Source organism: Eublepharis macularius, chromosome 2 (genome assembly GCF_028583425.1).
Source record: "Eublepharis macularius isolate TG4126 chromosome 2, MPM_Emac_v1.0, whole genome shotgun sequence".
Taxonomy (NCBI): domain Eukaryota; kingdom Metazoa; phylum Chordata; class Lepidosauria; order Squamata; family Eublepharidae; genus Eublepharis; species Eublepharis macularius.
The window spans coordinates 15,664,402-15,686,602 of record NC_072791.1 but is presented as its reverse complement, the minus strand read 5'-3'; the positions used below and the strand labels follow the sequence as shown (position 1 = coordinate 15,686,602).

Below are 22,201 nucleotides of genomic sequence, written 5' to 3'. Positions count from 1 at the left end.
TTTAATATGCAGATTGCTATTCTCAGGATTTCCTGCTCCTGACTTCCTCCCTTTCTCTCCTTCTCTTCCTGGCTTTGTTCCAGGCAACACCTCCCTCCTTCTCCTCCCTCCATCCTGGCAGCACGGATGCAGTCTTTGTCCTAGCATTCATGTCTATCCTTAGACTAGATAGGTAGTTAGGATCTGTCTCTCCTCCTTTCCTTCAAAGTATGGAGCTCCTACAATAAAGAACTCTTATTTCTTTTCTAAATATAAACCAAGTGTATGCTTTTATTATTTTCATTCTTGCACACACACCAGCCAGCAGAACGAGCTCACAACCACCTATAATCACGCTTCCTATGCCACACGACAGACTCTGCTAACGGCCCAAGCATGGAATCCTTTAATTAGCTTTCTGGGGCCTACATAACGATTTATTTATCACTTAATACCTCCCTTTTAAGGTGATTTTCTGTAAGCAACATCAGTGATGGAAAATGGGGAACGGCTTCCTCTCCTCTCCACCCCCAGCAAAAAGAGTTAGAACATTCTCCGAAAGTCATAGATCCAGAGGAGTTAGCCGTGTTAGTCTGTAGCAGCAAAATCGAAAAGAGTCCATTAGCACCTTTAAGACTAACCAACTTTACTGTAGCATAAGCTTTCGAGAAACACATTTCTCTTCTGACGAGAACTGTGTTTCTCGAAAGCTTATGCTACAGTAAAGTTGGTTAGTCTTAAAGGTGCTAATGGACTCTTTTCGATTTTGCGAAAGGTTATTTTAGCATCAATAGAAGTGTACACATGAAAAAACAAGTTTTTCCTTAACAGAAAACAAGCTAAAAGGAACAAAAGAAGTTGGGGAAGGGAGGTGGAGGAATAAGGGAAATTTCCACCCAAACTCACCCACTATTTATTTTATTTACTTTAGTTATCATCCACCTTTCTTGCTGAGATTCAAGGTGGATTACAAGATATAAAACAATGCTATCCGCTGGCATAAAAACAACCAATGAACAATACAATGGGTCTAAGATTACAGAATTAGAGATCAATGGGAACAACAAACTAAGGCAAGTAGACTATAAACCATACAGAAAGTGGATTATGAAAGATAAGGGCAATGCCATAAAAGAAGGCATTACCTACAATAATCATTGCAGTGGACTGTTATAACGGTACCCTTTGGGGCTGTTCATTCAACTGCAGCTGTTATCTCTTTTTTTAAAATGCTCTCTTGAAGATTACAGTTTTCCATATTCTGCAGAACAACACAAGTGTGAGCGCTTTTTTAAGTCACCACTGAGAATGTACATGAATGGATAGCCGCTGATCTTACAGGTTCTCAGGGTGGCACCTTCAGAAGGCTGTTGCGGAATTGCCCAGCAGGGAGAGGCGGCCCTGCAGGTTCCAAAGCCATTCAGGACTTTGAAGGTGAGAACCAGAACCTTGAATTGAACTTTATTAAAAAAAAAAAAAGCAAGTTTACCCATCCACATCCTTCTCGGGGGCCACGGCGTTGGTTATTTTCTCCGTGTTGATGGGTTTGTTCGAATCCAGAGGCAGTTGTACGATAAAACCATGAATGGTCGGATCTTCATTCAGATTATTAATACACCTCAACACCTGCATGTTTAAGAGCAAGAACGGGACAAAAGGGGAGGGGAAGAAATCAGTAGGAAAATAGCATTTGTGCTGAAAAGGGACTGTTACTTTATAACAAGTCGCAAGAAGTGTGTTGGTTACTTAATGCCGTACTGAAAAGAGGAATGATATTTCTATACATATGAAAGATACTTTTGGATATTGGTCTGATTCTTTGAAAAATAATTCTTTTGAAATAGGTAATTTTGGATCTAGACATGCCCCCCATATCAGAATCATCGATCACAGCCGTCTATGGGACTCCCTAACTGAACTTTTACTCTCGGACACCCTAAGGAAGAAGTGCACATGGATTTTGTTGCCCCATATAGTGGATGAATTGTATGATATTTCGACTCTTTGAGACGTGTACTATAGAGGTGTGATCTATGCATTTGCACTTTATGGGTATCTGTGCAGTATGCTGTAGATGAATTGTGGACTTTTCACTGGAGCAAATATTGGAGCACTAGCACTTTATACCTCTGTGTAAATGATTTATTTATGTACATGGAACTTTAAGAGGTTTTCTCCTTGTAGGTACGGAGTATAAACCTTGTAGCTGAATTATATATGACAATATAGAAGTATACATTTTATTGTTATATTTCTTTATGCTGATATTTATTGTTGACATTATAAACATTACTTAGTAAGATTTTGCGGGTTAAATTTGCTGTTATTGATTCTGATCAAGGCCAAGGAGCAGGGGGTAAGAAAGAGGGTTAGCCACCTCGAGCCTCAGGAAATTCGGGAGGGATATGAACATTTAAAATAATAAAATAAAAGTAGGTTTGTGGAATTGCTGTGTATTTCTCCACACATTTCAAATTCCTTTTCAGGAGCAGACATTGATTATTCCAGCTTCTTTCTCCAGCCTTGAAGCTCCTGAAACACACCTCTGTAGATTATACTGAACTGGATTCCACAGATCCATTCCACGAATGGATCCACTTTCCACAGGCACCTTTCCCTCATGCAAAAGGCTCTGAATCTCTTGCACCAAACAAAGGCAGTTTGTGCCAGGGAAAAACACAACCAGAAGAACAGACCCTTAGGAGCCAAACAATTCTCTTTCATATAAAAACTTCTTTTAAATTTTAATGATCATTTCTAACTATTTCTGCATGCTCTAGCTGGAGCAGACTTTTAATCCAAACAAGTTTCCGAATGGAAGGGAGGGGAGTCAATCCATCAATTTAGTTCTGAGAACTAAAGTGGACTTTATATATATGAAGCTGCCCTATACTGAAACAGACTCTTGGTCTATCAAGGTCAGTATTGTCAACTCTGATTGGCAGCTGCTTTCCAGGGTCTCAGGCAGAGGTCTTCCATATCACCTGCATCCTGACACTTTTTAACTGGAGATGCCAGGGTTTGAACCCAGGACCTTCTGCATGCCGAGAAGATGCTCTGACACAGAATGTCCTAACTGTTGATTACTACTGTATTTTGCTCCGTGAATGTCCTAGCTGTTGATTATATTGCATTTCACTTGCGCTGTGTAATCCGTCTTGGATCTCAGTGAGAAAGGTGGACTATAAATAAAAAAATTAATTAAATAAACTTAACCGATCATGTCAGAAAAGAACCGTGACACAGTGGCCGTTTCCATATGGCTTACCTTCCCTTGAAACGACCCGGAACATCGTGCAAAAACTGTGGAAGATCACGTTTTCTTGTGCGAGATTTGCACGACGTCGTGCAAATCTCACGCGAGAAAACGCGATCTTCCATGATTTTTGAGTGATGTTCCGGGTTGTTCCGAGGGAAGGTAAGCCGTGTGGAAACTGCCAGTGACGTTTTCCTGTTCCCATGATAACGTTTCCTGGCCAACATGTCCTCAGAGTAGAATTGCCAGGTCCCTATACCTTCCTGGCTGGGGACAGGAGGGGGGACCTAGCACTTACCTCATGTCTGTTGCATGCTTCTCTTTGACTGGCACCTGAGTGATGATGTCACTTCCGGAAATGATGTCATCAAGCTGCCCCAAGGAGCGCTCCCATGCTCTGCTGATTCAGTCCATTTGGGGCCAAAATTGATTCTAAATGAAGTGCAGGAGCACTCCTGCAGCCAGTACAACATCACTTCTGGAAGTGACACTGTCGCATTTGGTGGAAGTGTGTGCACTGCATGTGTTCACAGTGAGGCTGCCAGTGGGCAATCTCGGGGGGGGAGGGGGGACTTGCCACCTCCTGCCAATCGACGGGGCAAACCTCGGGGAGTTTGTCCACCACTGGTGGGCAACTGGAAACTCTACCTCACAGGCAGATTTAGAAGTTTAACCACAGTCAGAAGACAGGCAGATTTTTAAAAAGTTTAACTTCCTTTAGGCTGCAATCAATATAATTCAGACACCATGTTGTGATTTCAGAAGAAATAATTGCCAAGATATTAGGTATGCTCACCACACCACCACCCCGCACACACACAAATTCAAAGCACAGTGAGTTACCTCAGCCTCTGAGGCAGTGTTCGGCAGCTTGATGTGATTGGCATTGATCCCAATCTGAAAAAGCAAGAAGACCCAGGAACCATTACCTCTTATGAGTTGTATCACAATGAGATGAAGAACTGCAGAAAATAATTTTCTCATTTTGAAAGGTTCATGGACATTCCCACACAGAGAACTGTGACCTGCCCACCCCACCCAAAAAATCCTGTCCTGCAAAAGGGAAGTTATGCTGATTTGGGGAGAGAAAATAAAGGCCAAAAAATGTCCCTTTTGTAAGGAAACGTGTCGCTTTGTTGCCGTGGCAACACTTCCTGTCTTCCTGTGCTGGAAAGGCCCGCCATTTTTTTTTTTTTTTACAATCTCCTCCATGGTACTTTCAGAATTATGCTCATCATGTGGCCAACTGGCTGCTGCTCCAACGCCATTTTTTATTTCCCATTTAAGTCCCATTCCTCAAAAGATTTCTACCACAAAATTTATGTTTTCCATTCCTGTTCATTGTGCCTAGTGGCTGCTTCCAAATAGGTACTGGCCTGCCTACAAACAGTGACAATATCATATAATCCATCAAATCTGCCTACGTGATATGCTGTAGGCAAACCATGTTAATTCCAATGATGCGCAGCGCAGATCAAGTGGCTGGTTTCACCAAAAAGTTTGGTGGCCTGGACACATCTTTATGGCTGTCACATTTTTTATCCCACCCTTCCTCCAAAGAATGAAAGTTGGTGAAGAGAGTTCCTCTCTGCTTTATTTTCACGCCAACCCTATCAGGTAAGGTCAGGCTGCAAGAGCATGACAAGCCCAAGGTCACCCAGAGAGTTTCATGGCCAAGCAAGGATTTGAACTTGGACCCTAATTAGAGACCCTAACCATTATACCACACATGCTCTCTGCCCTGCACTGAGCACATGTTGAAAAGTGAGGAAAACATTACAAGGTGCACAGAGTGGGACGAGGAGGCTCCCTTTTTGGCCAGCTGGCCCTGCCCAATTCTGAGCCAAGTCAGGTCAGCTTTTTGAGGGATTTATTTGACCAGAACAGGGAATGTGCTCTGAGGCAGAAGCAGGCAACCTTTATGGCCCAAGAGCAAACAAACAATACCTACTCATAAAAATGTTGGTGTGCCAGCAAATAGAAAGGGGAAGAGGGGAGAGTTCTACCTGGCCAGACACACTAAAAGCAATGTTGGCAACACCGCCAGCTCCTCAGGGTCTCTTTGGACCTAGCTGGAACTTCCCAGTGCTTTTCTGACTGGCCCCAGCATCCCATAGCAGCCATTTTATCATTGCCTCCTGTGGCAGCCATTTTGTGGCAGCACCCAGTCCTCATTCTCAAAGTTCCAAAAGGATAAATAAAACTTGGGGAGCCCAGACCTTGAGAACGAAATCTCCATCCGTGGTGGTGGTGGGGCAGGGACACAAGACAGAGAGCAACAGGTACCAGCTAACAGGGATCATTTCGTAGAAAAAGAGCGGGAGGAACTCATTAGCATAATTCATCAGCATAACTCGTTAGCATACACCACGCCCCTTGGCAGCACCAGAAACGAGTCATTAGCATAACTGATTTGCATACGCCACACCCCCTGACATCACCTATTCTGGCTGTTTTGGACCCAATCTTGGCCATTCAGGACCAAAATTGGGCCCAAAATGGCAAAAAGGGGCTGAAAATGGCTGAAAAGGGGCCCAAAATGGTCAGGATCGGGCCGCTGCTGAACAGGAAAGTGATCCACCACCCATCAGAGGCCCAATCCGGGCCGTTTTGGCCTCAATCCAGGATGAAACAGGCCCAAAATGGCCAAGAGTCAGGTGGGCAGGGCCACCTGACATGTGACCTCTTTGGGGAACTGCCGGAATTGCGTTCCTGTGCGTCCCCCCTCGAAATGAACCCTACCAGCTAAAGATTAAAGCTAGCAATGAACATGGGGAGATTCAAGGCCATTAAGAGCACAAAATCTTCAGGAGTCAACCCAGCCGAGTGCTGACTTGGAGCCCTGCCCCTTACTATGCTACAGCAGACCTACAGCTTGATATTTTTCGACTGTTAACTTATTATTTTAATTGTATTCCGCCTCAAGCAGAACTCTGATGAGGAAGCATAGAACTCGTTTTCAAATAAATAAACAGTAAGCCAACCCAGCCTTATCTCCTGCAAAGAGAACAAAATGCACGAGAGGATGATGAGCTAAGGGGAGAAAATATTACCTCAGCTGCTGCCTTCAGCTTCATGCTAATGTAGAGATTTGAATCATCCCGATCACCAACCTAGAAAGAAATGAAGAAGGGAAGAGAGTGATAAGACACACTGATCAACAGAGGGAATGTGGCTGTTTCACTATGATCTGTTTTATCTGCCCTTCTTCCAAGGAAATCTTGGGGGCATACCTGGTTCTGCCACCATCCCGTTTCGTCCTCACAACAGCCTTTCTGTGATGAAAGCTAGGGGAGGTAATAATAACTACGGGACTAATAACTGACCCAAGCTCTCGGTGAGCAGTTTAGTTACCTAGGAACTTAAACCTGGCCCCCTCTTAAATTTCAGTCTGACATTCTAGCCAAAATGCTCACTTGCATGACGGTCTTCTTTCAGAAAGCTCTGTACAGCTGACGTTTCACAAAACTGTATTTAATAAAATATGGGGGCCCCAAGTAGTCTTCTAGCCAGGCAATAACCAGGCGGAGACCTGCTTTGCTAAATCAACATCATCTACCCACAATCCATCCTACGAGCTCAGCAAAAGGAGAGGCCTGAGACCAGATTCACACATGCAGGAGGGAATGAAGTGGCAGAGCCCAAGTTGGAATCCACTTTAAAGGGGTGGATTCCAGCTTTGAAAGTTCCTTGGCACAAAACCTCCCTGCAGATGGAAAATGAGCACAGGGGAGAGAAAGCTTCCACCCCCCTTCTCTTGGCTTGCACTGCTGGATTTCATTCTGCAGGGAGATTTCAATCCTCGCCTGCATTCCAAAAGGCAAACCTCTAATCCTCTTCACTCAATGCATTCCATTGCTGCCTGCTACCTCATTCCCTTCCATGTGTAAACCTGGCCTTAAAGTCCAGTTTTAAGAAAGGATCTCTTGCCGCTGTCAATGTTATCGTGCACTGTAAGACAACTTCAGAGTTTCTTTAACAATTGTCAGATTGAGAAATGTGGATATGGAATTCCAGCTGGGGAGGAAACTGCCTGAGGGAAGGGAGTTGTTGGGAGAAACTGGAGGCAGGGGAACGGTTAAGCACTCATCTTCCCACCCAGCACTTCCCCTCTGCTCATTCCCTCCTCCTTTCTGTGCCTGTTTCTGAAAGAGTATTCATAGCCCATGAACGGATGCTTTAAATAACCAGGTGAGGGTGATGTTGCTGATACCTGCAAAATTGCAAGGCCCGGCCTGAAACCTGGGACTCTTTCCTTCAGACTCGCCACTTGATTCTTCAATCGCTCCCGTACTTGCCTAAAAGAAGAGTTGGGGGGGGGGGGGACAGAGAAAAAGCAAATTCACATCACAAATCCAGAAGAAGAAAGCACAGCACAAAAGGGACCGACATTTATGTTTCATAGAAACCAGGCCTGAAATCTGCATAATTTGACTGCAGAAGGCCTAATCCCTAATTGTATGGGTAGGCTGTGCCGATCTGAGGTGAAGCAAAAGCACTCTGTGTAAGAGTGCTTGCCGAGACCACGGCCACACAGCCCGGAAAATCTACAACAACTAATTCTGTATAAGCTCAGGAGTAATACTTGAAGGATCGTAGAAAAATTATTCCTAATCATATGAAGTGTGTGATTGTAAAAATGGAGGTATTTGTCGAACAGAGCTTAGATAAGGTCTTCAAAACCTCATTATATAGCTGATAGCCTTGTTGAACTATTTACCAGGACTGAGGTTTTTGTTATTCTGATAAACCCACCCCATTTTGAGCGACAAAGAGGCACATTTCAGGAAATTAAGGCCTGCCCGCAGCTACAAGTTTTCAAGAGATTTTCACTATGGTCAGACTTCACAAACAGAGGGGTAATCCACACAGCTTCAAAGGAAAACACAAAAACTATTAATTGAGAAACCAATTTATGAGACAGCAAAGCCAATGAAATATGCCAGAACGTGGACTCAATGTCATTCATTCAATACATGCTGCATTAACCTTTTCATGCTTCACACAGCAGCCTCTGGGTCTATGCGAGATACCTGATCTCAAGCCACCATTCAGCCAAGTTAGAAGGATGCAACCTGGCATGCTCACAGCTCATTTCAAGCTTGTCAGATTTAAAAAATGGCCTGAGCTGGGAGGGAGAGATCAAAGGGAGCAGGGCAGAATCCAGCCAACCTCTCCAGGCTCAAAAAAGATAATCACATTACAGTACCATCTAGTGACTACAGGGTGTAACTGCAGAAAAAAAAGAAAATGTAAGAAGGTTAAAAATGTTTATCTTTAAATGGTAAGTGTTTGATGAAGCAATGACAAAGTTGGGAGAGGGCAAGGCGGTGAAATCAAAACTGAAAGGGGGTGGGTGGGAGGAAATAAGTAAAAATGTGCACAGTTTGTTGGGGGGGGGGGCTGTTCTCCCGCCTTCCATTGTTGCTTCCTCCATTTTTAAATGGATTTTAAAAGCAACTCCACTTACCTATGACATACAAATGCAGGCCTCTACTTTTAAATCAGAGTTTAATTCAGGTTTAAAATCCCAGTTAATGGAGAGGAAATCTAGCTCCAGTTAGCACGTGTGCCTGCATTGGTAAGTCCCAGGTAACCAGAGTTACCTCTCCTTACACCAGCTTGGGCTAGGGTTACCAGGCCCCCTCAATCACCCAGCGGGAGATTGGGGCCTGGCTCTTACCTGGGGGGGGGGGGTGCACGCGCAAAGCGCGCTCCCTCGCTCCTGCAAGCGTGATGATGTCACTTCTGGGAAGTGACATCATCACGCAGCCCCTGGATTGCGCTGTTGGGGGCTGCTGCAGAGCGCAGGAACGCTCCAGCACTTTGCAGCAGCCCAAAACGGGCCCAATCCAGGCCAAAACGGGTGCGGATCAGGCCCATTTGGGTGCAGATCGGATCCATTTTGGGCCCCTGCGGAGCGCAGGAGTGTTCCTGCGCTCCGCAGGGGCCCCGATCCAGGCCAAAACAGGCCTGATCCTGGCAGCTGCTGTGCGCGGGGGGGCATGCACGGAAGGTGCGCACCCGCCCACTGGCCAGGTAATAGGGGTGGGGGTGGGAGGGTGGGGGAGGGGGATCCCCCGCCCCCACCAGGGGTCTGGCAGCCCTAGCTTGGGCACATTTTTTCCTATCTGCAATTAAGTGCAACATCAGAATGCATCAAACATTGGATGCTAGTATCTGGGAAGAAATCTCAGACAGCCACCATACAAGATCTGTGCTTAAACTCAAGGTACTGACTCTAGAGAAAGAATTAAACACCTAGGGATTTAATTATTTTTTTTGCCAGCCTTGGTTAGCCCAGCATGTTACCAATTCATGTATCACAACGTGTAGTGCTATACTAAGCACAGTTACACCTTTAATAGCTAATGGACTTATTCTGCTTAGAACTAACGGAGTTATTCTGCTGAGAACTGCCTATAAATTTGCACAACTAGAAATCACCCCTACCTTTGCAAAAGAGGACATGAACAGCGAAAAGGGCTAATTCCCGTACCGTCCCTTTCAGCTTTTATTTTACATTAATATTTAATTTTAAATGATGATTCTGATTACGTGGATGGGTGGGGGGATAAGACGTGAAGGACCTCTGTTCTTATCACTAGTTAATGTTTCACCAGATTCCACTAATATAAATCCCTTACCTGCCTTACACAGTTCACCCCTGTAGCTAATCTTTACTATAGCAGCTTGTTAGAAACAAAGAAATGCTACATGTTTCCCACCCATCCACCCCCCACTAATAAAACACAATTATTTCCCAATTAGAACTATGGACCAAAAAGAAAAATCTAGAAGGATGGATTGTGGTTCAATGGTAAAGCAAGGTCCCAGGCTCAATTCCTGGCATCGCCAGATAAAGGAACCGTTAGAGAAGTGATGTAAATAAGACCTCTACCTGAGACCCTGGAAGGCCGCTACCATTCTGAGTAGACAAGACTGAACATATTTATTTACTTACTTCATCCATATCTTGCCTTTCTCCCTAACAGGGATTCAAAGCAGCTCACATGGTTTTCCTCCTTCATTTACCTCAGGTTAGACTGAGAGAATGTGACTGACCTAAGGTCACCCAGCATGTTGCCATGGCAGAGTGGGGATTCGAACCTGGGTCTCTCAGATCCTAGTCCAACACTCTAACCACTGCACCACATTGGCTTGATAGACCAATGGCCCAACTTGGAATAACGCAGCTCCCTGTGTTCACACGTGTTCTTCATTTGTAAGGTATAATTCCTGATAGCTCCAGGCCCAACTCACACGACTGTTTAATAATCAAAATAACTACATAAATCAACCTTGCAACATATTTGCAACGAAATAGAAAGTAAACCCCGCTTCATTTACCAACTGCAGTCATTTACTAGTACAGTGGTAATCTCCCCTACTCCTAAAGAACTGTACAAGAGGATTATCACACTTGGTCCACAAATAACAACTTTGTGAAGGAGCGCAAGGTTATAAAATAGTGCTGGATCCACAATATGCCCAAGTAAGGATTTTCATCCACGTCCTTCAGTCTCTCCTACACCAGCTCACCACTCCAGAAACTTGCCATTCCAAACTGATTTGCACCCTGTCCCCGTGCAACAAATGGGCAAATTGTGATGCAAAGGAAGCAGCGTGAAAAGGAAAGCTGCCCCTAAGAACAGGAGCTTGTATTTCTGACTTGGCGCATGACCTCACCACGATGATGTAGCATTAATTAATCAAAGGCACGAGCCAGGGGCTTGTGACTCTCTGCCTGGTTTACAGGAAGAGGCTGGAGATCCCCTCCCTTTCCCTCCCATGCTCAAAGCCGCTTGACCTCTTTCATCGCTTCCCCTCCCCAGGCTCTGTTTATCCTGTACAAGCAACTGCAAACTCTAGCTGTATTTTCATTGGGTGACTTTGGGCCTGTAGCCTACTTCATAGGGTTGTGGTGAGGATAAAATAGAAGGAAGGACAGTGACATAAGCCTTTGGGGTCCCTACTGGGGAGAAAGTTAGGGTATAAATGAAGTAAGCACGTAAATAAATAAATAAAAAATTTCCAGCTACAGGACTCAACACAGACATCAGGAAAGGGCCTGAGATGATTTGTAAGAGGCGTAAACCTGGTTATCTGTCTGGTTTGCACCTTCCTGCCCGGTCACACACCAACACCAAGATGGATGACAGAAGATCTTCAGCTATCTCCAGTGAGTCTCCGTGGCCAAATGAAAGCCACGGCATGTTCAGGCCTCACAAATAACTGGAGTTCAAGTGAAGTCTTTGAACTTGACACGGCACAGGAGGGAGGAAGTGTACAGGGAAGTCTATTAGCCAGATTTACATGTTTTTGTCCCCCGCCCCTTCTTTGCACAGGACATCAGGCCTGGGGAACACAAAATCTTGCCAAGCTGTGCTAAGATACTGTGGTACTATTCTTTTTTTAAAAAAAGGTATTACACCATAGTTGTTTTTGATGTCATCCTAAAAGGGCATGATAGGGTGACGGTACGGAATGGAGAAGGGTTAAGCTTAAATCTCTGTTTGCAGAGATGTTTATTATTAAAAAGAAAATAAAGGAAAGAAAACTTGCTGAACAGGTCCACTACTCTTCCAAAGAAACATGCCAAGTTTGATGCTTAGTTTCATGCCCTAACTGTTCTTCTCTATTATACTTTGCTCACTGAATGTCCTAGCTGTTTATTAGATGGAATTCTCACTTAACACTGCTGTAATCTGCTATGGATCTCAGCGAGAAAGGCAGACTATAAGTAAGTAAGTAAGTAAGTAAGTAAGTAATGGCTGGCCAAAGACTGAAATTCTACAAGTGGAATTCTACAGGCTTTTTGCAGCTTGGAAGTGCCAGTACAGATAAGTTTTGTTCATTAAAACTTAGGCAACAAAACATAACAACAACAACAACATCAGCAGCAGCATTTATATACTGCTCTACTAGTAAGATTAGTGCCCCAGTCAGAGCACTGAACAAAGTCAGTATTATATTGTTGAAGGCTTTCACGGCCGGAGAACGTTAGCTGTAGATTTTCTGGGCTGTATGGCCATGGTCTTGGCATTGTAGTTCCTGATGTTTCGCCAGCAGCTGTGACAGGCATCTTCAGAGGTGTGGCACCAAAAGGCAGAATTCTCTCAGTGTCAATTTACGTGCTTACTTCATTTATACCCCAACTTTCTCCCCTGTGGGGACCCCAAAGGCTTATGCCACTATCCTTCCTTCCATTTTATCCTCACAACAATCCTATGAGGTAGGCTAGGCGGAGAGTGTGTGACAGGCCCAAGGTCACATTAACACTGAGAGAATTCTGCCTTTCAGTGCTACACCTCTGAAGATGCCAGTCACAGCTGCTGGAGAAACGTCAGGAACTACAATGCCAAGACCACGGCAATACAGCCCGGAAAATCTACAACAACAAAAGTCAGTGTTATTATTAACTCCACAATACAGCTGGGGTTGAGAGGAGTGGTTAACCCAAGGCGACCTACTGACTTCATGGCTATAGTGGGATTCAAAGCAGCGGACTGCTGATTTGCAGCCCAACCACTTAACCACTCTGCTACAGTAGCCATATTAATTAATTGGGGGGGGGGGAGTCCAAAGAATATATAAAATATTTTATTAAAACAAAAAGGGAATGCAGAAAAGGGGACAAGAAAAACAAATATAAAACTGTGTGCTACAAGGATTATTAAGGTACATACAGAGTACAAAAATCATAACCTTTGAAGGTGTCAGAATAATAATTAAACCTGTTTGGTATATATATATTTTCAAATAAACAACATGTGCAGAATTCAAACCTATTTCTACTCCTTATCCTAAAAAAATAAAAAACTCATTATTCCACTCTCTTATCATGACCTTTTCTTAACAATAACAATGCTAATTTCTTAATGCAACTAATTATCATAACCTTTAAGAGTGTTAAAGTAATATTGGGAATTCAAACCTATTTTTATTCCTTGTCTTAGAAAATGAAAAAGTCCTTATTTCTCCTATTTTGTCATTACCTTTTACTTATATATTTCTCAACAATTACAATGTTGACTTTTTACCAGTATTTCAATATTATCTATCATACATTCTATTCTACCAGTTATTTTTATATAGTTTTAATCACTGTAACTATGCAAGGGTGGAAGGATTAAACCCTGTCTGGTCAGACTCAGTCTGAAACAGAGAGCTCTGTTACATTCAGTTTCGTCATTAAGTTCCTTTGTGCCAAATGCAAAAGATCTTAGATTGCGCCACGGCATACAAAGAAGCAATGGCCGCTCTCCCTTTGAAAAATATGAAACCTAGCAGTAATTCAGATCTGTCTCTGGCAATACGAGGAACACTTCTAATTCCTTCTGGACGGAGGGGGGGCAGTAGTCCTTACTTTACAATGACAATAGCATTCTTAATCTGGCACCAACACAGAAACAACTTTAAAGCCAACTAGGGATTTCAAAAGAGAGCAAGCATTCCTGGGACATGCGTATAAATTTCAGGATCAAGATACGAACGTTCAGTCATGTGCCATCAAGTTAATGTTAAGCCAGTGGCGCAATAAAGGAAGATAGCAGGCAAGAGTTCGAAGCAGGGAGAAAAGCACCCTGGGAACAGATCGCATCAGAAAGACTTGCATAAACTGTTCAAAGTCTTGGCCCATCTACACTGCCTCTCAGTCAGAGGCTTTTCTAAACACAATTCAAGTTTCTAGTGTTGACGTTTAAAGCCCTATATGGTTTAGGAATAGCAAACGGGACCACTTATTCCCTTATGAACCTACCCAACTGCTACCATAACCATCTGAGGCCCTCCTTCAGGCACCCTCACCTTCTGAGATTAGGCAGGTGGCAACCTGGACGACGGCCTTCTTGGTCACGGCACCAAAATGTTGAAACTTTGTCCCCAGGAAAAACTTCTGTTGCCATCCTCTACCAGCAGACAAAGACTTTTTTGTTTTGTATGGCATTGCCTCAGTGATCTTTCCTTCCTGCCCAATTTTATTCATTGTTTTTATGTTTGTGTATTTTAGCTTTGGTTTTAATGAAGTGTTTTTGTTTGGTTTTAATGGTTTTTAATATGTGTTTTTATGAACTGACCTGTTAGGCACCTTGGTGGCACTGCTGAAAGCAGAAAGGTGGGGTATAAATTTTGTAAATGAGATATGATGCTGCCTTTTCAGCCCTAGCGTTAGCCTGGGCTGAGACCCAGGCCCTGCGGGACTTATTCTGCCGGGACTGTAAGACAGAGATGTTCTACCAGGCCTATGGTTATGGTTACAGCGTGGCTGAACTATCCAGTTGTCCTTCCTCCAGTGGCCTTTTAGGCCGTCCTGCTTTGCTGGTTTGATCATGGTGACCTGCTGTGCCACACCCCACAGTACTTAAGTGTACTGATTGAGAAACGACAATCGCTGCATCTTGGGATGATCTCATTTTAATTATTTTGTATTGTATTTGACTATATTACTTATATTTATTGTATGTTTCTATGCTTTTATCTTTTTATTGTATTATGGATTTGATGTTGTGACCCGCCCTGACCTCACTTGTAGGGACAGTGAGTTAAAAGTGTAATAAATCAAATCAAATCTTATATTGATCCAGACTAGAAATGGGCACGAACCAGAAAAAAACCCCGAACCATGCGGTTTGTGGTTTGTCGCATTTCACGAACCTGTCCCGGTTCATTAAGCGGTTCGTTTGGTTCGTGAAAACATCACATCCAGGTCAGCAAACCGTCACTTCCGGGTCAGCAGAAGGTCTGCAGGAAATCCACCCCCTGTTGCCTAGGAAACTGATTGATCGGCACCAGGCTGTCTGCAGTGACAAACCAAAAAATGAACCAGCCTAAAGTTCATGGCGGTTCATCAGAAATGGGCTCCGACGAACCACCAGTTCACAAACACGAACCGGCCAGGTTCGTCACGAACTTTGGCTCGTATTCTGGTTTGTGCCCATCTCTAATCCAGACCCTTGGTCCATGAAAGTCAATAATCCTTGATCCCAACTATTCCCTAGCCTGACTGTGGGCATGTTCACACGTTAACAAACCACAATGGATCTACAAATCTTGCGGTACTTCTATGACGTGCAGTCTGTTCCAGGTACTACACACTCTCTGGCTCCAACCTAAGCATTGGGATGAGGTTCCCTTAAACAAACGCAAACACAGCACGCGACTCTTTGCAAGCACAGACTCAATTTGAAAATTAATTTGAGGAAGAGGCAGGTGGGAGCTAGCCCTGCTCTCAGATATGGGGCAGGCTGATACTATATGGCTTCAGGACCAAAAGCTTTGCACCATGCGGCCAGGATTAAGACAGGAGAACCGCCCTCGGTTTTTACTGAGGACGGACAATTTTTCTTAACACCCCAACTCCTCTGTCTTCAACAGCAGCCCAATGCACCGGAATACAGCAGGTGATGCTCTTCCTTTCAGTTCTCCCAAACCAAGAAGAGCTTCATCTGCTGAACTTCCATTGTTAAAGTCACTTGCGTATGCACAGAAAGACAGACATTGCTGCATTTCAAAACCACACCCATAAGGCTATCTTAATCTCCAAGACATGAAGGCGCCTTCTCTCAAATCATCAGTCAGTGCTGTCTGCTCTGATTGGCAGGTGCTCTCCAGGATTTTGGGAAGAGAAAGGACTTTCGAAACACCAGCTATCTGAGATCTTTAAACTGGAGATTCCTGGAACTGAACTTGAAACCTTTTGCATGTAAAGCAGAGATTCTACCACTGAGCCACAGCCGCTCCCTTTATACTGACTGTCCAAGAAAGCTTAGAACGACTACCGAATTTTTCACTTGAGTGGTTGGAGAAATGCAACTCCAATAATTATAAAGGTAACACTGATAGATGCGTCCAGTAGAGTGACACACATTCAGCAGTGGTGCACGCAAATGACAAATCCACAGCCTAGCTTCAGGGCCTTCCTTATGACCCCGGCTTCTCTGTCTTTAATAAAGACCAGACAGATGCATTTAACATGTGAAGCTTTCCCATGCACAAAGACGTGGTGGGCAAAGCATTATCTGTTGCATTTCTGTGCATCAAGCTGTCTTTGAGAGTCGCCATGGGCTTTGCTACACTTGACTGACCCCTGCACATAAGAGCTTGCACAACAGCTGATGCACACGAACAGTGGAACGGCAGAAGAACGAGTTTACGTGATGCCATAGCAAGAAACACTTCGATCTTGCTAGCCTATGGAATAAGCAGATATTTCCAGAGAGTGGCCAGGAGCAAAAATATAAGCACAAGAGCCTGGCCTGGAAGAAAGAATCGGCAAGCCTACTTCTGTTTGCATCCTAACTGCAGAGGATGGAACACTTCTAGAAATCCAGATAAATGGCTACTGGAAGGAATGGCCAAGCTAAGCCAACCAGCAGTAGCATGCTATGAAACGGGCAGGGGAAAAGGCTGCCAGATGCAAACCTAGAGGTTTGGTGTGTAACTTTAAAAGCACGGAAATGGCAAGTCTGTAGCAGGGGCCGCTTTTACTAGGTACCACCATATTTTCTCCCCTAGATCTCCATCCATCAGCTCACTACTAATTCGATTAACTCATTTAAAGAACTTTATTAATCAATTAAAATGCATCAATGAATTGGACAGATTTTTAAAAATTCTTAATTATTAATACAGGGGCTTACAAAAAGCATACGGGGCATGCTCTACCTCATTTATTTATTTATACCCTGCCTTTCTTCCCAATGGGGACCCAAAGTGGCTTAGATAGTTCCTCGCCTCCATTTTTATCCTCCAAACACCCTTGTGAGGTAGGTTAGGCTGAGAGTGTGTGACCGGCCCAAGGTCACCCAGTAAGCTTTCATAGCAGAGTGGTGGAGAGTTTTACCTGGGTCTCTCAGATCCCAATCCATTGCTCTAACCACTACACCATGCTCTCATCCGGGAGTGGCAGGGTGATGATTCTTCTCATAGGCAAACAAAAAGGAGAGAGTCCCTTGCTAGAGCAAAACAACCAGAAGAACCCAACTAGTTCTAAGAGACTCAAATAAATATACTTTTTTATTTTCAACAGTGCAAGTGCTGTAAGTGCAAGAACTGATAACATTATATTACTGCCATTTCAAATATTACAGATTCTCCTATATATACCAATGCTATAAATACACTGATAGAAATTCAAGAAGTCTATTTGAATCCTAACACAAGGTAAGTATCTGTGTCCAACACAGATACTTACCTTGTGTTAGGATTCAAATAGACTTCTTGAATGTATAGATGGATTGTGATGATTCTTCTCAGACAATGCCAGCCATGTGACGTGCAGGCATCAATGATGTAAACAAATTTGGCATCATCTCTGCAAAGTTTCTTAATTAAAACCCATTCACTGCTTGAGTGAGAGCTCTATTTTCACCGCAATGGAGTCTCTGTGCGTTAAACAAGTGCACAACAGGGAGAAATTCAACAGTTGTAGCTGTAGCAAATGCAGAGATGGGAAGGCTGTAGTTGAAATTCTGCAGCTGTTCAAAAACACAGAGCTCCTCTCCCAGGGAAAAAAAGCATCAATTCTATCGCCCTATTACTGCAATGGCCCACTCCCTGCCACTTTAGGAAATGGCCTACCTTTTTCGGTAGGAGGCCTTCCACTCTCCTGGCTTTCCACAAACTGTGCAAAACTGAATTATTCAGGAGGGCTTTTTTAATACAGGTAGGAGGGTTGTATTGTAAGGAAATGTTTGAGAGAGATTCTTTGGGTAAGGGACAGGGACTGTGGACTATACTACTGCATACCTATTAGCTTCTGTGTCATTTAATATGTCATGTCTAATTGCTTACGCTTTGCTTCATCTCCCTATGGGATTTGTTTGCATTCACATTTCTGCAATCCATACCCTATTGCATTATTACTGAATGTCCAAGCTATCGATCGTATTGACTCACACTGTGTAATCTATCTTAAGTCTCAGCGAGAAAGGCGGACTATAAATAACATAAATAAAATAAAATAATAAAATCTGTCCAGCATTTCCTGCAGCAAGTGAGATTCCTATTTGCACCCCACAGCAGGTAAGCGAAAGGCCCTTTGGAGCATCCAGGCAGGAAGCCAGCCTGCGTCCTCGCTGCTTCCAAGCTCTTCGCAGAGATGAGATCTCTGGCAATTTTATCTCCCACTGACACAACCAGATCACTGGGTTTATGATGTGTTTGGCTCAGCTTTCCGGATTTCAACAGGAGCATTTCAGAGTTACGATGCAGTCATGTGTCATAAAAACTTTGATTTGTTTATAGTGAGAATTATAGTGCCACGCTAAGCGTTGACTTCAATGATTTCAAAGGGTGAAACTCTACTTAGGATGGCACCGTTAGCCTGATTTCTTTTGGGGCTCATATCCCCTCCCCCTCTCCCTTGAGCATAGAGCCAAGCATTTCCTGCTTTACAAAATCTTCAATTTAACCGCAATTTGTTACGATGTCCAAACTAAGGCGTTTCAACAAATCCGGGTCTATCGCTGAGGTTCTGAACTGGCATGTAACATTCTAGATTGCGGGCAAAAACTACACTCATCCAATTTTTTGTTCTGCTCTGCTCCGGAGGTTTGGACCAACTTGCACACTATTTAGGGTAGTGCTAGATTAAGAACTAAGATGAATAAAGCAACAATGAGAAGGGGGCTGTTGCACTTATGCAAAGTGATCTCTCTTCTTCAATCAGCAACCCCAAACCAGCTGTCAACATTATATCAGCAGTCTGGGCTCCCACAACGAAGGGCCAAATCTTAGAACACGTCCGAGATTCATGATCGGATTGTCCCCAATGTAATTTAGCTGCGAAGTGCAGCTGCGACAGGGCAGAATATTTGAGGGGCGGGGGGAAGCCCTGTTACTTCCACTGCACCACTGGTTTTTTTTAAAGTGAAATCCTAAACTGAGTTATGCCAGTCTAAGCCCATTGGTTTCGATGGGCTTAGACTGGAGTAACTATACTTAGGATTTCAGTGTTAGTCTTCAATGGGCACAGCTTCCTGGACTATCACATAAAAGATGGAGTAGACTTGTTCCCTCTTGCTCTCAAGAGCACGATGAGAATTAATTGGCAGGGAAATTCCCCAAGTAGATCTGGGCTGAAAACTTCCCGACTGTAAGAGCTGTTCATGGTGGAACAGCCTGCCTTGGGAATGGAGGGTTCTCCATCACTGGAGGTCTTTAAACAGAGGCTGGGTCAGACCCATCCTCTGACATTGCCTGTTCCTGCATTCAGCGGGGGGTGGACGGGTGGGGGTGGACTAGATGACCTCCAAAGTCCCTTCCAACTCAAAAAATCTGTGACTCTTAACAGCATATTCCTGAGCAGAGTTAATCCATCTGGGAAAATACTTCACAGGAAAGAACCATGAATCTTTCTCCCCATTTCTGTTCTGCAGCAGCAAAGTTGCTGGCTAGATCCTAACTAGAGGTGGGCACAAACAGAAATATGAACCAAAGTTTGTCACGATCTGGGCCTTTTTTTGGTTCATGAACCGGTGGTTCGTTGGAGGGCATTTCAGATAAACCACAACGATTTTTGAGCTGGTTCATTTTTCGGTTTATCCCTGCAGACAGCCTAGCGCCAATCCATCAGTTTCCTAGGCAATGGGGGGAGGGGGAGGGGGCTTTCTGCAGACCTTCTGCTGTCCCAGAAGTGACGTATTCACAAACCAAATGCACCGGTTTGCATGCCGGTTCGTGGTTTGTGAACTGCGACGAACCACTATGAACCACTGTTTTCCCGCTTCATGCCCATCTCTAATCCTTACCAAGTTTCCCTGGAAACACTAATGAGCTCAGAAGCCCTTGCTCCTGGGTAGGCACCCCTTGCTCCTGGAAAGAGGCCGCAGCTAAGTGGCAGAGTATCTGTTTGGCATGCAGAAGGGAGCAGTTAGAGCAGACAAGACTAACTTTAATAGACTAGTTTTAGGTAGGTAGCCTTGTTGGTCTGCAGTACAACAGCAGGATTTGACTCCAGAGGCACCTTAGAGACCCAAAAGATTTTCAGGGTATGAGCTTTTGAGAGTCAAAGTATCTGAAAAAGGGAGCTTTGGCCCTTGAAAGCTTATCTCTTAAGGTGCCACTGGAGTCCAATGCTGCTTAATGGATCAACGGCCTGACTCAGTATAAGACAGCCTCATGTTGGGGAGGGGGGGAATCACGGTTCAGTGGTAGATTATCTGCCTGGGTCTAATCCCCAGCATTTCTAGTTTAAAAGAGCAGGTAGGAGGTGGTATGCAAGACGCCTCTTGATAGACTAACATTTTGGCGTAGTATCGTTAAAGGAAGAGGCCTGGCTCCGCAGCACAGCATCTGCTCTTCATGCAGAAGGCCCCAGGTTCAATCCCCAGCATCTCCAGGCAAAAGGACCAGGCAGTAGGTGATGAGAAAGACCTCTGCCTGAGACCCCGGAGAGCAGCTGCCAGTCAAAGCAGGCAACAGGGACCTCCACAGACCAATGCTCTGGCCTAGAATAAAGCAGCTTCATGTGCTCTATGAAGGCGAGAGTCCAGGGCTAAGCAGAGCATCTGTAGAAAAGTCCCAGGTTCAATTCAGGCAAAAGGACCAGGCAGTAGGTAGTGAGAAAGACCTGGAGAGCAGCTGCCAATCAGAGAAAGCAAGACTGACCTTGATTCATCAAGCATACTTGGTACAAACCAGCTTCGTATGTACAAGCATGCCCAGGATCACAGCCTCATAGGGAACCACCATAGAACAAAACAAAACTGCATTCCTACGATCACTGCAGGAGGCCTCCCAGCCTCAACAGGAGGAGGAGGAACCTGAAGAAGAGAGCTTTGGCTTTCTAAACCTCATGCCCTGAAAATCTTCTTGGGCTCAAACAGTGCGATCCTAAAAAGAGTTATTCAAGTCTAAGCCCAACTCCAGGCTAAAACTAATAGTAAAAGGGCAATCCTAAACAGTTACTCCAGTCTAAGTGAAAGTGCAATCCTAAACAGAGTTACTCCAGTCTAAGACCAACTCGTCTAAGATCAGTTGTAACAGTGCAATCCTAAACAGCTACTCCAGTCTAAGCCCAAGTGCAACACTGAGATCCTAAACAGGGTTACGCCTAAACAGTCATTCCAGTCTAAGCCCAATGGCTGGTCTTTAAGGTGCCGCTGAACTATGCAGAGTTACTCCAATCTAAGCCCAACTGCAACCGTGCAATCCTAAACAGAGTTGATCCGATCTAAGCCCAATAGCCGCAGAATGGCGTGATTCTTTTTAGGATTGCACTGTAAGGTGCCCCTGGAAAATCCGCAACCGAGTTTCTCAAGCGCCTTTGGGGGAACTTTCAAGCCCTCTCCGATTCAGTGATAGAAACTTTCAGCGTCCAGCCACTCTTGCCCACACGGGGTCACACAAACACTGCGAGTTTGAGCCCCCCCCCCAAATTTGTCAAGCAAGTGGCGAAGTTGGGGGGGGGGCGCACAGCAGCCTGAGCCCCCGAAGATCCCCCAGCGCTCCGCCCTCGCCGGTCCCTTAGATGCCCCCCTGCCCCCCCGGAGGCCCCGCATCGCCCCCCCCCCCGGCCCGCTTCCCCCCTCGCCACCCCCAGGCCGGGCAAACAGAGGGGCGAGCCCTACGCGGAAACGGTCTTGCCGCTGAGGATCTGGGCGGGGGCCATGGCGCGTCCTCCTCCGGCCGCTGCGGCGCTCAGTGCCGCTCCGATGGCGCCGGGAGGGGCTCAAAAGCGCCCCAAGCCGCCCCGCCCGCCGCCGGCCTTGCACGGGCCCCCCACGTGGCGGGCGGACTTCGCGGGAGGAAGCGCCGCTCGGCCAAGGGAGGAGGCGGCTGGCTGGCTGTGCCCGCTCCGGCGCCCCGCTCCGCCCCCCGGGCGCGCTCCCAGCCGGCGCCGCCTTCCCCAGCGCTGGGCGGCGGATCGGAGCGAAGGTGGCTCTCCTGGAGATCTGGTTGGTCGTTAAGGGGCTGCTGGGCCGAATCTTGTCCTGTGCAGAGTTATTCCGGTCTCAGTCGGCT

At 45.1% G+C, this 22,201-nt stretch overlaps 1 protein-coding gene across 1 annotated transcript in view; it reads right to left on the bottom strand.

Moving 5' to 3' along the window:
- The window catches only part of MTHFD1 (methylenetetrahydrofolate dehydrogenase, cyclohydrolase and formyltetrahydrofolate synthetase 1), a 93,749-nt gene extending 71,761 nt beyond the window's left edge, over positions 1-21,988 (bottom strand). The window contains exons 1-5 of the mRNA XM_054969853.1: positions 21,808-21,988; positions 7,449-7,533; positions 6,289-6,348; positions 4,079-4,132; positions 1,469-1,605 (exon numbers count right to left, since the gene is read on the bottom strand). Of these exons, the coding sequence (XP_054825828.1) occupies positions 1,469-1,605; positions 4,079-4,132; positions 6,289-6,348; positions 7,449-7,533; positions 21,808-21,848 (377 nt within the window). The 5' untranslated portion in view covers positions 21,849-21,988. The remainder of the gene's footprint in view (positions 1-1,468; positions 1,606-4,078; positions 4,133-6,288; positions 6,349-7,448; positions 7,534-21,807) is intronic.
- Positions 21,989-22,201: the final 213 nt, after the last annotated feature.